At 43.0% G+C, this 15,951-nt stretch overlaps 1 protein-coding gene across 10 annotated transcripts in view; it reads left to right on the forward strand.

Annotated features, from left to right (window-relative positions):
- Positions 1-15,951, forward strand: part of NCOA7 (nuclear receptor coactivator 7) — a 146,075-nt gene that overhangs the window by 53,012 nt on the left and 77,112 nt on the right. For all 10 annotated transcript variants that reach the window (XM_066247747.1, XM_066247746.1, XM_066247748.1 and 7 more), the window contains one exon: positions 671-882. In XM_066247747.1, coding sequence (XP_066103844.1) covers positions 671-882 — 212 coding nt within the window. The remainder of the gene's footprint in view (positions 1-670; positions 883-15,951) is intronic.

Below are 15,951 nucleotides of genomic sequence, written 5' to 3' on the forward strand. Positions count from 1 at the left end.
GTATATCTTGACCAAAAATACCATTTATGGTCCTGGCCAGTTGGCTCAGTGGTAGAGTGTCAGCCTGGCGTGTGGATATCCTGGGTTCAATTTCCAGCCAGGGCACACAGGAGAAGTGCCCATCTGCTTCTCTACCCTTCCCCATCTCCTTTCTCTCTATCTCTCTCTCCCCCTCCCACAGCCAAGGCTCCATTGAAGTAAAGTTGGCCTGGGCGCTGAAAATGGCTCCATGGCCTATGCCTCAGGCACTACAATGACTCTGGTTACAAGGGAACAATGACCCAGATGGGCAGAGCATTGCCCCCTATTGGGATTGCCAAGTGGATCCCGGTCGGGCACATGTGGGAGTGTGTCTCTCTGCCTCTCTGCTTCTCACTTCAGAAAAATAAAAAACACAAAAAACCCACTTAATAGCCTATAGAATAATCTAGTTTTTCCTCAGGTTTAGAGAATTTCCCATTAATTTTTGAGGTAGGAAAGGCTACAAATTTTCATATAAGAATTTTTTAAGTGATTAGGAATAGAAAATATAACAGAAAAATGTAATTAACAATAATGGAAGTGTTTTCTATATCAGTAAGTTTCTCAAAGCCCAACCACATGAAATAAATATAACTCTTCCTAGCAAATCATTTCTCCAATGGTTTTCCTTTTTTCCCCTCATTCTTAGACTGAAAAAGAAAAAACAAGCCAAACAAAATGCAGAGACCACCTCAGCTGTAGCTACAAGGACTCATACTGGAAAAGAAGACGTTATTTTAGAAAAAGACAAGTGCAACGTTGCTGTGGAAGAAGAATATATTACTGATGAGAAGAAAAAGAGAAAAAATAACCAGTTAAAGGAGATCAGACGTACAGAGCTGAAGAGATATTATAGTATTGGTAAGTATTGGTGTCAATATTGCAGAAATTTTATTTTAAAAAATCTGTAATAATTTTTAAGACTATAATTTGTAACTGATTATAATAATAGTAACAGTTCATTGAGCAGCTACTCTGTGCCAATGGCCCTTGCTTTCTATACTTAATCTTTTTAAAGGGGTAAAAGTGAAATATCATTGGCATGTCTCATTCAACTATCTGTTCCTAGCATCTAGCACAGTGCCTAGCAGGTAGTGTGCACTAATAAGTATTTATTACTTTCCCTGTATAAGAAATAATTTTGTCCTGGTTGGCTAGCTCAGTGGTAGAGCTTTGACCCAGCGTGTGGAAGTCCTGGGTTCGATTCCCGGCCAGGGCACACAGGAGAAGCGCCCGTCAGCTTCTCACCCCTTCCCCCTCTCCTTTCTCTCTGTCTCTCTCTTCCCCTCCAGCAGCTAGGGCTCCATTGGAGCAGGGTTGGCCCCGGGCACTGAGGATGGCTCCATGGCCTCCACCTCAGGGACTGGAGTGGCTCCAGTTGCAACAGAGCATCGCCCCCTGGTGGGCATGGCAGGTGGATCCTGGTTGGACACATGCGGGAGTCTGTCTTTCTGCCTCCCTGCTTCTCACTTCAGAAAAATACAAAAAAAAAAAAAAAAAAGAAACAATTTTTATTTATTTATTTAGAAATTAAATTTAGTGGGGTGACATTGATCAATAAGAGTACATAAGTTTCAGGTGAATATCTCTGTAGCATTTGAACTCTTGGTTGTGTTGTGCACCCATCACCCAAAGTCAGCTTGTTTTCCATCATCATATATTTGTCCCAGAAATAATTTTTTAATGTGTGTGTGTGTGTGTGTGTGTGTGTGTATAGACATAGTCATAAATGTGTTGGTACAAATGCATGCACCTTTTGGCATCAACTAGGGAATCAAAAATGGATAGAGACATGGCCTACCATCTGTCAGTTAAAAAATAAAAAGACAACTTGGGACTTTTAGTTAAGGGGAATCTTAAAATGAGTCTACAGTGTTCAGCCATTTCTCAGAATAGCCATTGCATCTGCAACTGCATTAGCAGAAGCGGCCTGGTCTAACGTGATGGAAGTGACACTCCTGCTTTTACTTGGTTCATCCCTCTCACACCTGCTGATCCTGTCATGTGCAGGCCCGGAACATGTTCTAAAGAGAATACAAAGAGAGGGGACCGTCAATCAAAACCTGTTGTGGCACAGAGGTTACGGTATACTCAAGATTGCTAGACTAAGAGCAAGAAGACTCTCTGAGAACCTGTGGCAATACAGTACATGAAACATAGTCTCACAGCTGAGATTTACTCCAGAGGGCCCTGAGGTTGGGCCAAGGTTAATGCCAAAGCTACCAGGAGATAGAGCTTGTCTCCACGTTTAATATAACTTTCTCATGGGGCTCATCAGGGGTGAGACGGGCCACCATGGGGGTGGTAGTAAGTGAGGCTGTGCTGCCGTTGCTCCAGCAGAGGCAGAGGGCGTATCCATAGCAGAAAGTGCGTGCTTTCTAGCATTCCGGTGGGCTAACGTGATTGCATCATGTATTACACAGCTTAACGGATGCTTCTCATCTGAGGCCATTCTGTATTTTATGAACAGCTGTAACTGCCAACATATTGAGAGACGCTTCTCTGTGATTAATAAAATCCTTCTTAAATTTTAAAGTGTTGAATAATATCACTTATTTCCAAAAAGAGGAAGAGGATTAAGGAAAATTTCATTTTACATTTTTGTTTACATATACTTTGTACACATTGGACATTTGAAAATGCGTGGTGTTTATAGTTGTGCAGTTTAAAATACAGGGTGGGGCACAAGTAGGTTAACAGTTGTTTGTATGGAAAGTAACACAATAATAAATAGTAATATAAGAATAAACTCTGTTGACTGTTCCATGTACTCACAACTGTAAATCTACTTTTGCCCACCCCATATGATCTTTCTCCATCCTTATTTTAAATGCTGTTGCTTACGAAGTATTTTGAAGTGGAAACATTTAGTCCAGTTGAGTTTCCCTGAAGGAGGCTGATTGTCCTAGCCATTGCGGTTTCTTTTAGTGGTGATTCTATACTAACTGTGGATGGTTTTTTTTTTTGTTTTTTTTTTGTATTTTTCTGAAGCTGGAAATGGGGAGAGACAGTCAGACAGACTCCCGCATGCGCCCGACCTGGATCCACCCGGCACGCCCACCAGGGGCGAAGCTCTGCCCACCAGGGGGCGATGCTCTGCCCCTCCGGGGCGTCGCTCTCTCACGACCAGAGCCACTCTAGCGCCTGGGGCAGACGCCAAGGAGCCATCCCCAGCGCCCGGGCCATCTTTGCTCCAATGGAGCCTGGGCTGCGGGAGGAGAAGAGAGAGACAGAGAGGAAGGAGAGGGGGAGGGGTGAAGAAGCAGATGGGCGCTTCTCCTGTGTGCCCTGGCCGGGAATCGAACCCGGGACCCCTGCACGCCAGGCCAACGCTCTACCACTGAGCAACCGGCCAAGGCCTGTGGATGCTTTTTAATGTGCCTTGTTTAACAAACACTCTGAGTCTGAAACAGCACCCTTCACTCTACTCTTCACCTACCCTGTTTCCCCGAAAAGAAGACATCCCCTGAAAATAAGAACCAGTGCAGTGTTTTTCAAGCTTAGAAATATAAGGCCTCCCCTGAGAATAAGACCTAGCGTGTCTTTAGGAGCAAACATTAATATAAGACACTGTCTTATTTTCGGAGAAACAGGGTAGATTGTTGTACATGGAAATAGAGTCACAAGAAATTCTGGATGGAATTCAGAGTTTGGCTGGTTATGCTGCTGTATGTGATGACGTGACTACAGTATATTAATAAATGTTGATTTTTTTGTTCAATAATAAATGTGAATTCTTGTTCATGGGAAAATAAGACATCCCCTGAAAATAAGACCTAGTGCAATGTTTTTCAAGCTTAGAAATATAAGGCCTCCCCTGAAAATAAGACCTAGCGCGTCTTTAGGGACAAAAATCAGTATATAAGACACGGGCTTATTTTCGGGAAAACACGGTAACTCTCACTTGACTTCACAAACTCAGCAAAACCAGCTCAGTTGTCTTTTCTTCCAGGAAGCCCTTCCTGCCCCTGTTCAGGTTAGGCTTCCTTTTCTGGATTCATTTATTTGCTGCTTTATTTATAGGCTGTTGTGACCCAGACACTGTATTAGTAGCTTGTGCAATATCTGTGGCATTATAGGTGCTCTTTAAATGTGCATGAGTGGGTGAGTTAATCCATAGATGAATGAATATTCTGTTTGATTTGTTTGAGTTTCATGAAAATTCTGGATAGGTGTGTGTGTGCGTGTGTGCGTGTGTGCGTGTGTGTATATATGCACACATACACATCTATATATATACATATATGCGAATTATCCTGTGATCTTTATTTGGGAGCAGTAAGGAGTGATGCCTTCATAGCTTTTCGTCTGCTCTCAGGGTGGCAGTGATAATGGTTGGAGGCTTGGGGCATTTCCATAGGGGGTAATCCAGTGCTTAGACGGAACCACTGAGTGAGCCTTTGAATTCTAAGGCTCCTTGTTCCTTTTCACACCTGAAGGCAGCTGACAAACCCACCTGGGCAGGCAGGGCTGTCCTGCACATTTCCTGGATTCCTACCCCAGGATGTTCTATACCACTAGGGGGAGCCTGAGGCCGCAGGGAGGGTAATCCCAGTTCCAGGTCACTACTTTCCATGGCTCTAGTCTGCAGAGAAGTCACTAAAATGGGAATCGGTCACACTAAGAATTTAGACTTCATCCTTTGGGGGAACTCCGTTAACTCTCTGTTTTCAGATGACAAATCTAAGGATAGTGGGGGAAGTGAGCTGACCAGGCATGGGAAACGAGGTCACACCTGAAGATAGGTTTAGCTCTTAGAAACAGCAATATTTGGTGACTGATATAGAGTATGAGGAAGAATAAGAACAAACACTTTCAAACTGCCTGACCTGCGGTGGCGCAGAGGATAAAGCATCGACCTGGAACGCTGAGATTGTCAGTTCAATATTCCGGGCTTGCCTGGTCAAGGCACATATGGGAGTTGATGCTTCCTGTCCTCCCCTCCCTCTTTCATTCTCACTTCTCTCTAAAATGAATAAATAAAATATTTATTTAAAAAATGTCAAACTAACAAACTCAGGAAGGAGGAAAGAAGATAATGAATTTGTAAGAGATGTTTTTGAGGTGCCAAGTGGTTTAGTCGAGAGGAACCTAGATTTCAGGTGAAAGGTCTGACAAGTGCTACCTACAGGTATGAGGTAGATTCAACAGTGTAAAAAAAGTCATCCAGGTAACACACAGAGACAAAACAAGGAGTTGATGGATAAAAAATGATAATAAGTTTATAGAAAAACAAGCTAGTAGGATCTATAACAATATTTTGATAACTGTTTTCTCTGGGTATAGAAGTTGCATGAAATTTGGTTTTCTTCATTTTTTTTTTTTTTGCACATTACACATTTTATAGTTTTAATATTAATCAGAAAAAATATAGAGAACTGAATATAATGGAATAAACCCAAAGGCTTTTCCAAAAGAATGTTAGACAAATGTAAAGTTCTAGAATCAATATGAAAGAAAATGCTTTTCTGTGGCTTTCTTTCACATCTATAACATTACCTACCTTATCTAAGGAAGCATACTTTGGCAAAATAATATTTTTATTTTTTAAATTAGATTTATCTGTGCCTTGTTTAAGTCTTGGGTAATAATTCAGTGCTATTTCCCTATACTTTGAAGAATAGAATAGTTAAGATACTGTTACAAGGTATTATGGAGCCTGGCCCGTGGTGACGCAGTGGATAAAGCGTGGACTTGGAATGCTGAGGTCGCCGGTTCAAAACCCTGGGCTTGCCTGGTCAAGGTGCATATGGGGAGTTGATGCTTCCTGCTCCTCCCTCCTTCTCTCTCTCTCTCTCTCTCCTCAAAAATAGAAGTAAATAAAAACTAAAAGTTAAAAAAAAAGATATGTAAAGATGGTGTCACTAGACTTGCTTTTTTTTTTTTTCTTCTTTTTTTTTTTTACACAGGGACAGAGAGAGAGTCAGAGAGAGGGATAGGCAGGGACATACAGGCAGGAACGGAGAGAGATGAGAAGCATCAATCATCAGTTTTTCATTGCGAGACCTTAGTTGTTCATTGATTGCTTTCTCATATGTGCCTTGACCACAGGCCTTCAACAGACGGAGTAACCCCTTGCTCCAGCCAGCGACCTTGGGTCCAAGCTAGTGAGCTTTTGCTCAAACCAGATGAGCCTGTGCTCAAACCAGATGAGCCTGCGCTCAAGCTGGAGACCTCGGGGTCTCGAACTTGGGTCCTCTGCATCCCAGTTCGATGCTCTATCCACTGCACCACCACCTGGTCAGGCAGAATTGCTTTATTTTAACAAAATGGTGCTGATTATAAAAATTGTGACTGGCTATAAATCAGAGCCCCCACAGCCCCGTCCTGAGGTTCGATTAGTTTTCCGGAATGGGTCATAAGAGAACATGTGACTAGGTCATCGGTTTGTTGTGATGGCACAGCCAGATGGAAGAATGCATAGGACAAGGTACGCGGAGCTTCTGTGCCCTTTCCAGGTCACCGCTCCTGCTTCTCCAGGCGCTCACCAACCCGGAAACCTTGAACCCCAACCTCTTGGTTTTTATGGCGGCTCCATTACATAGTCACGACTGATTAAGTCATTGGCCTTTGGGGATTGGTTCAGCCTCTAACCCCTTTCCCCTCCCTGGAGGCTGGGAGTTGAAACTGGGAGTTCAGACCCTCTAATCATGGTTGGCCCCATTGGCCACCAGCTGCCATCTCTAGGTACTTTCTAAAGGTCACATCACTAACATAACAAAAGATAGCTTTATTTTCAGCACTATGGAAATTTCAAGGGTTTTAGAAGCTTTGAGTCAGAAATTGTGGATGAAGACCAAATATTTATTTATTACAAATCACAATGACATAATTTCTTGTCATTTTCTTTGTTTCACAGAGCAAGTTCAGAAGGTCAAAGCTGTGTTATTTTGATAAATTAATCCCCAAATATATAAGTAGGTCAAGCCACAGACATACAACAGTATTGTCCTCCTATTTAATGATCATTCTAGTACATTTGAGCTTGAATCACAGAATACAGGATTAAAATGGACTCATGTGGGAAGAGAGTATCAAGAATCTACCTAATATATTTTTAAATCAAATAGAATATAAAGACTTGAGGGACTTGGGTATAAAATAAGTTTAAGGTTAGTGCTTCTTGAGGCCAGCAAAGAAGTCCGAGTAATGTTTGAGTCATACTGTGAAAACCTTGGTGGGGAATAGGAGAAATCTGATGAGCCCCCTCAAAATATACTGGAATTTTGCTGAAGGAATGCAGTTGGTAAGAGAGAAGAAAACAGATATGGAAGGCTTAAATGAAGATTCTGCAAGTAATAGGTGCTGTTGGCAAACAGATCAGAATAGTGGGAATGGAAGTAGTAATCAAACATAATCTAAGATGAATGCTTTCATGAGCTGAAACTCGTACCTGACTTGAAAAGTCAAAAGAGCTCACCACATTTAGACTGAATTAAGGGGAAAGTTCAGCATTTACATAAATTGTGGCAAGTGTTTACAGGTCATGGATTTTTTAAAAAAAGAAAACTTACCTACAAAGGATCAGAGAAGAGAATCTGGCACAGGCTTCTCCATAGCAGTGAGCGCCAGAGGAGTACAACTTCCGAGATGTGTGGTGAACATTGTTTTCAGGTTCAAAAACATCAGGACATTCCCACACACACAAGGTTGCAGGAAACACCTTTCCTGAAAAAAAGTTACTGAGAGGGAGATAGATTTCTTTTTATCTGAGACACCTATCAAAAACCCAGTCTTCAAGTCAGGAAAAATCATTTTATAAAAGAATAGGTAGTGGCCCTGGCTGGTTGGCTCAGTGGTAGAGCGTCAGCCTGGCATGTGGATGTCTCGGTTCGATTCCCGGCCAGGGCACACAGGAGAAGCACCCATCTGTTTCTCCACCCTTACCCCTCTCCTTTCTCTCTCTCTCTCTCTTCCCCTCCTGCAGCCAAGGCTCCATTGGAGCAAAGTTGGCCCAGGCGTGAGAATGGCTCCATGGCCTTTGCCTTAGGAGCTAGAATGGCTCTGGTTGCAATGGAGCAATGCCCCAGATGAGCAGAGCATCGCCCCCTAGTGGGCATGCCAGGTGGATCCCGGTCAGGCACATGTGGGAGTCTGTCTCTGCCTCCCCTGCTTCTCACTTTAGAAAAATACCAAAAAAAAAAAAAAAAGAGAGAAAAGAGAAAAAAAGAATGGGTAGTAAGCAATGCAACTAATGTAAGATAAAATTAAAAATACAGAACCATTGTACATACAATTATAAGCATGAATATAAGAAGGCATCATAATTCTTTTTTCCAGCTTTATTAAGATATAATTGACATAACATTGTGTAAGTTTAAGGTTTCCAGTGTGTTCATTTGCTGACACTCAACCTAGGAAAGCGACTGTGATGAGAATGTTAGAAGATTTAACTACAGTGCCTATCACCGAATTATTTAAAGTAGTAGGAAAATAAAAATCAATGAAATAGTGTGAAATACTCTGTGCTGTTTCTAAGTGATGTAGGAAAATAATGACATTGTTACAGTAGAAAAGCAAGTTGGCAATACGATTCCATTTTTGTTTGAAAAAATAACCCACCTACATACATATAAATAGGGGGATGGGTTGCTGCTGGAAGTAAATTCATCAGAATGCAAACATTGGTTTTCTGAGAGGGGTAATTGGGTAAAATGGATATGAAGCTTTAAAATATCCCCTAATTTTTGTGAGCAGTATATTTTCTTTTGTTCAACTGTATTTTTAAATAACCACGTATTGTTTTGATTCATACAGAATTGGTTTTTTGTATTTCCTGTGTTTTCTTCTAGTATTTAAATTTACCCAATTAAGTCCTTTATCTGTTTATAAGAAGCAACAAGCCCCTTTGAATGAGCTGTGCTGGGAAAGAGAGTAGGAAGGGGGGAGATCAGCATCAGGCCTGAGGAGGAAGAGCAGGATCCCGTTTCCGGTGTGTGTCTCCTGTGAGCGAAAGGTTCTATTTCATTATCTGGGGTGCACTGCAGGTGGTAGTAGCTGTTTTACTGATGAGAAAACCTACAAGCCCAGTGACTCAGGAATGTGTTGGCACACATCAGCGCAAAGCAGGGATTCCAGCCTGGCTCTGAGGCCCCAAGCCCCAGGGAAACCTCGTACATCATTTGTTTTCCCAGCAGAAGTTAAAGAACGTGATAGTGTCTTATCCACTGCCCCCACACACTGTTGTCTCTTAGAAAGAAAAGGATGACCTACATGGAGTTCCGTTTCCCCTGAGCTATAATTTAAATGATGATAGAGAGTTGACATTTCTCTCTAGGCTTAGCTGCTTGACCTGGTCATATATGTTGTTACATTTAAAACTCTCATTGGTTTTCCTATAACTAACTAGAAGTTAAATGCTTACAGAGCAGCTAAGTAATGTTTCCTCGGGTGTGGAGTAAGAAGTGTTCATTTATTTCACTACTGCACGAGGGCCTGCTCGGTGTGAGGGTAGAACTAGCCCTGAGGTAACGCCATCCATGATGGCAGCTCCCTGCCCTTCTCGCATTCTGGGTTTTTCTTCAGCGTGGCTCATTTTAGTTAAGGACCCTATCTCCTCTGACGTGCTTGAAGGAAGAATATTGTCTACTGCATGTTTCCCTTTGTGTCAGCAAATGATAAAGCATGGAGTTCACACTGAGTACAGAGTTAATTCTTCTCCATACCCTCACCCTCTCCACATGCAGGAGGTGTAGGCACCTGTACGTACGCTAAAGAAATTTTCCTGTAACAGTTTATGATGCCAGTTTTCCAGAAGTTACCCTTAAAGTGCTAAATAATAACACTGGATATTTGCATCGCAGAGTCAGGCCAGTGATTTGAGATGCGTGCATCACCAATAAAGATTATATTTCTTTAAGCAAATACAAATCTAATATTTTCTTCAATGGTATTAATGACTTGATTTTTTACTATTAAAGTTTGAATCCATCTGCATTGATCTGAGAGAGATCTAGATTTTTCTCCAAATCTTACCAGCACTTACCCCAACATCATCCTTAAGGTTTCCTGAGCCCTCATTCTCACATTGCGGTGTGCTCTGCCTGAAACAATTTGTTTTATGTAATCCTTACAGTACCTCTGTGGGAGGCCAGTGGCATCCCTGTTTTATGCACTGGGGAATTGTCTTTGAGTACATTTTCTTGTCCAATGTCACTGGGTGAGCCTGGGACAGACCAGGACTCTCATTTAGTCTGTCTAATGCCAGGACCTCCCCTCTAACATAAAGCTACATGGCATTTATGGGAAGAGCCAGCTTTTTCTTACTGGTTTATAAAGGCACTTCTATTTTACACTGAATTTTTCCAGTTCTGATTTTTAGTGATTTCAGCACAATGTTTTTGTTTTTAAATTTTTTAAAAGACTATTTATTCAATTTTTAGAGAGAGGAGAGAGAGAGAGAGAGAAGGGGGAAGGAGCAGGAAGCATCAACTCCCATATGTACCTTGACCAGGCAAGCCAGGGTTTCGAACTGGCGACCTCAGTGTTCCAAGTCGATGCTTTATCCCACTGCGCCACCACAGGTCAGGCAGCACAATGGTTTAATTGCTCTGCCTCTGTCATGTGTTTTAACATCAATACAGTGTTCCTACCCTCTCTTTTTAAAATACTTTTGGATAGTTTTATGTATTTATGTTGGAAACTTGGTTACCAGTTCAGCATATTTTCCTTCTCTGACTTTTATAAATTTGGATTTGAATTATTTAATTCAGACATTAATTTGAAGAGAAAGTGAAATATTGATTAAAATGAGATATCCTATTTAGGAACATTAGCTGTACCTCATTTTTTATTCAGGCTTCCATTTATACAGGCTGAGGTAAAAAAAAAAGTAGGTTTACAGTGGTTTTTATGGAAAATAGCATAGTAATTAATAAATAATAGTACAAGAATAAACTATTTCATATACTTACATTTGTAAACCTACTTTTGACCCACTCTGTATGTGTCAGTAAATCTTTTAAATTTTCTTTATATATATCTTGCCATTATCTTGCTATATTTATTCATAGAGATTTTCTAGTTTGATGACACTGTGCCTGGGATACTTTCAAATACATTTCTATTGTAAGTGTTAAAGATTACTAAATCTAGCCATCTTGTTGAACAATGTGGTTATTTCTGGATTTTTTTTTTTTGTACTTTTTTTTTTTTTTCTGAAGCTGGAAATGGGGAGATACAGTCAGACAGACTCCCGCATGCGACCGACCAGGATCCACCCGGCACGCCCACCAGGGGCGACGCTCTGCCCACCAGGGGGCGATGCTCTACCCCTCCGGGGCATTGCTGTGCCACGACCAGAGCCACTCCAGCACCTGGGGCAGAGGCCAAGGAGCCATCCCCAGTGCCCGGGCCATCTTTACTCCAATGGAGCCTTGGCTGCGGGAGGGGAAGAGAGAGACAGAGAGGAAGGAGGGGGCGGGGGTGGAGAAGCAAATGGGCGCTTCTCCTATGTGCCCTGGCCGGGAATCGAACCCAGGTCTCCCGCATGCCAGGCTGACGCTCTACCGCTGAGCCAACCGGCCAGGGCCATATTTCTGGATTTTTTTTATGATGTTGGCTCTTTAGGTAGACAATTCACTTGCTAACAATCACATTGTTATTTCTTTTCAGTATTTTTTATTGTTTTTTTTTTTCTTTTCCATGTGAGAGGAGGGGAGATAGAGAGAAAGACTCCAGCATATGCCCCAACCAGGATCCACCCTGCAACCCCCGTCTTGGGCTGTTGCTCTGCCCATCTCAGGCCATGCTTGCAACCAAACTATTTTTAGTGCCTGAGGTGGAGGCTCTATGGAGCCATCCTCAGCACCTGGGCAGATGCGCTTCAGTTTAGCTGTGGTTGGGGGGGGGGCAGGGGGAGGAGGGAGAAGGGGGAGGAGTGGAGAACCAGATAGTCACTTCTCCTGTGTACCCTGACTGGGAATCGAACCCCGGACATCCACACACCGGGCCAGCACTCTACTACTGAGCCAACCGGCCAGGGCCTTTCTTTTCAGTATTTAAAACATATTTATCGGCCCTGGCCGGTTGGCCAGTTGGCTCAGTGGTAGAGCGTCAGCCTGGCATGCGGGAGTCCCGGGTTCGATTCCAGGCCAGGGCACACAGGAGAAGCGCCCATCTGCTTCTCCACCTCTCCCCCTCTCCTTCCTCTCTCTCTCTCTTCCCCTCCCGCAGCCAAGGCTCCACTGGAGCAAAGTTTGCCCGGTGCTGAGGATGGCTCTGTGGCCTCTGCCTCAGGTGCTGGAATGGCTCTGATTGCGGCAAAGCGACGCCCCAGATGGGCAGAGCATCGCCCCCTGGTGGGCATGCTGGGTGGATCCCGGTTGGGCTCATGCGGGAGTCTGTCTGACTGCCTCCCCATTTCCAGCTTTGGAAAAATACAAAAAAACGTATTTATCTGTTGCTTTGACTAGAGTCTAGAACAAAGTTGAGTATAAACCAGGATAGCAGGATTTCTTGTATTTATATTTGTTAGTGTTTTACTTTAATACTTGCTTTTGGTTTCTGATATAAGGGGCTCATCTCAGTTTACACAGGTGTGCTTTAGGAGAGTTTAGAATAGTACTTAATTTCTGAAGAGACCATTGATGAACAAGTGGTGACCGGAATACTTTCTGCACAGGTGGTGCCCTGCCTGCTGTGCAAAGTGGCCTCCAGTGAATGGCAGGGAGTCTCTCTTCATGCTTGGTGTTTCTAAACTGTCTCCATTGGGTTTGTCGTGTTTCCACTTTCATCTCCACTACACAGTTTATTTTTATGCCCTTACATACTTGTGGTTTAGCCTTGCATCACACTAGATTAGCCTCTGTTGTAATTTAGTGGAGTGGAAGGTATGCCCAGAAGCCTTCAGATCTTCGCTAGAATTGCTCTCAGGCACTTGTCTTCCAGGGAAGTAAGGAGTGGAGGGCCGGGAGGAGCTCGTGCAGTGCCTGTGGGTGTCTCTCCCCCTGCACACCCTGCAGTCTTTCTCCCCTAAAGCTGGGTCGAAGCTTCACTAGGGTCTTAATTCAGATGGCATTTAGGCTAGTGGGCCCTTGGAAGTGACATCATGAGTCATTCAGTTTTCATTCTTATGGAAAATTGCTTTTGATACACTCCTTAGTGTTTCATAACGTTTTCAGAAGCATATTTCCAATGAATATCAAAGAGAAGCTAAAAATTCATCATCATGTTAAGGAAGTTCCTATTCTTAGATGTGTAACCAGATTGTTTTTTTATTATTATTCCTTTAGAAATATAATAATGGCTGTTTAATTCAGCTAAGGCTTTTTTTGGCCTGTGTCAAAGTGATCAGATATGGTTTTTCTCCTTTAAACAATTTATAATCATGTATTATATTAGTGTTCTATCACTTCTGTTTCTGGAATGAAAGCTTTTTGCTTTATGGTTTATATATTTTTAATACCCTAATCTATTCAAATTGCTGTTAACTTATATTGACAACATTATTATTAGTATTAATAGCATTTGTTAAGTACTTATTCTGTGCCAGGCTATGAGATAAACTCTGTCCCTCATCGCATTGAATTTTTTGAAGAACATAGGGAACAGAGGCACAAAGATGTCAAGTAACTTGTTAACATCACACAGCTATGAGAATATGTCAGGGTTGCTAAGTGAGCCCAACTCATTTGACCTCAAAATCAAATTGTAATTAGAATGATATTTGGTGATATAAAGGAGATAGCACACGACCTGATTTTATGGTTGATGTCATCAAACTATCAAAGCCGAATGCATCAGTTCCTAGTGTAGGGATATGCTTGTTGGAAGCAGGTTCTCCTGTTTATAAATCAGGGTGTCCCCTTAGAAAGACAGAGAGTTTTTGCCTTTCTGGCTGTCCGTCATTCAGATTCATGGAAACCATCCTCTCTCTTTAGACCAGGTGTTGAGGGCTTTGTGCTGTCAGCCTCGTGTACTCCAGCCCGATGGTCTTGTGATAGAGGTGGAAGGGAAGGGAGAGACTTGATTCTTCAAGGGGAGAAAGGCAATAAGGGGACACACACCCATACGGAGGAAGTGTGAGGCCAGTGCAGAATTGGTCCTGGTTATCACTTGAAAACCTGATAATTTTCAGTTTGTGCTGGGTTCAGTAATTGATAACAGAAAGAAAGGTTACACACCGTGTTCTCTGTCCTTCCTATATCTATGTAAAAGTTATAGAGTTAAGATGGAGGGAATCCACACTGTCTCTTTTGTTTCTTTTTTCAAGTATGTAATAAATAATGTCCACTGTCCTGACTTCACTCAGTTCCTGGCAGTCTGTGACAGGAGCCAGATGCTCAGGTTTGAATGACACTGGTATTGTTTCGTTCTTGCCCGTTTTCCCCAGAACCAGGACACCCCACCAGTGCTGCATTCCTTAACATCTCCTGCCCCATCTCAGTCACTCATACATTCAAGATCATGACTTGAATCCTCAAAAATTTCCTCTTTGAAGCTGAACCTTTTTTCTTGTCTTCCATGGCACCTGTTCTCCATTAGGAAGCAAAATGTCACCCTTCCAAAAAAGAAAAAAAGATGTCCTAATTCCCAAAACCTGTTCTCTTACACAGCAAAGGCAGATGGTTGTGGATGGAAGTAAGGTTGCAAATAAGGCCTTAAGAAGAGCATATGGAATCTCCCGGTGTGCTCAGTGCAAACACGGGGTTCCTAAAACTGGAAGAGGGTGGCAGGAGAGGGCGTGGCTTGGTGGCGCTGGCGTTGTGGGCAGAGGACAGGATAGTGAGCTGAAGAAGACAGCCTATTTCTGGGAGCTGGAAAAGGAAATTGATCTCTCATCAGAGCCGCCAGAATGAACTGCCTGCCGGCACCCTGATTGTAGCCTAGTGAGACCCATGTCAGAACTGTAAGACAGTAAATTTGAGTTTATTTTTCATTTCGAGCCCACTGAACTTGTGCTGAGTTGTTACTCTAGCAATGGAAGACGGATGTGTCACGCCGCTCTCCTAACTCGGGCATCTCGGTGCCGCGCTCTCTTCACTGCTCCAGCTCCCGCCATCCTGCCGGCTTGTCAGAGACCCCACCGTTAGCCATCACCGCAGGACACACACCTGTTCCTTACATAGCCTGTCACCCTGGTGAAGGGACCCCACCCCCAGGTGAACCTTTATTGCTGTGTATCACTTCTTTCCATGTACACAGTATTGAAACCTTGTCTCTTCCAAATCACACAACCCCTCAAGCACCCCCAGTCCTGTCTCCACAGGGAACTCTCTGTGACCTCCCAGTTATCCATTTTCAGCTTTCCATCTCTCATCTGTGCAGCATTTGACAATGTCAAACAACCTTCCTTTAACTTTTTCCCATGGCCTCTATGTGTGACATTACACTCATTTTCCTATCATTTCAATTGCACTGAGCCCCTCCCCCCACCTTCATCAACCATACTTCTTTTTACTTTCCACATTTAGACCTTCCTTTGGTTTGGTTCTCAAACTTCAGATCTTCTCTTGACATGTATTTCTTTGGCGGTTGCAGCCTCATTCAAGATTTCACAGATCACCACCGCTAAGGATTCCTTCACATCCTGCCTTTATGTCCCTCCACGCCCCCGACATACACCTGAACATAAAGGTTTTTTTAGCTCCAGTGCACAGAGAAGGAGAGGTCTTTCAGAAAACTTGTCTCTAGGACTAAGATGCAGGAAAAAAGAACCATATATTCTTGTCCCTCTTTTGGACTAGGAAGGGAAGGGGCAGGACTTACGGGGCAGGGCACCAGATCCACCAAGGCTGATATCAACACAGCCCCCTCCCCCGCTTTCTGACCTCACCTCCAGAATTTATGAGAAATGAAATAGACTAGACTCAAGGGCTATGTTTCATTCTTCTAGAGTATTTATCAATTTTATGAGTCACTTCCTTGTTAGACTGGGAAAAACTGGCTCTGCACACTTCTCAGAGGTAGGGCAGGTAGAGGGCTCAGTGG

The sequence above is a fragment of the Saccopteryx bilineata genome, chromosome 12, assembly GCF_036850765.1.
Source record: "Saccopteryx bilineata isolate mSacBil1 chromosome 12, mSacBil1_pri_phased_curated, whole genome shotgun sequence".
In the NCBI taxonomy this organism is placed as follows: domain Eukaryota; kingdom Metazoa; phylum Chordata; class Mammalia; order Chiroptera; family Emballonuridae; genus Saccopteryx; species Saccopteryx bilineata.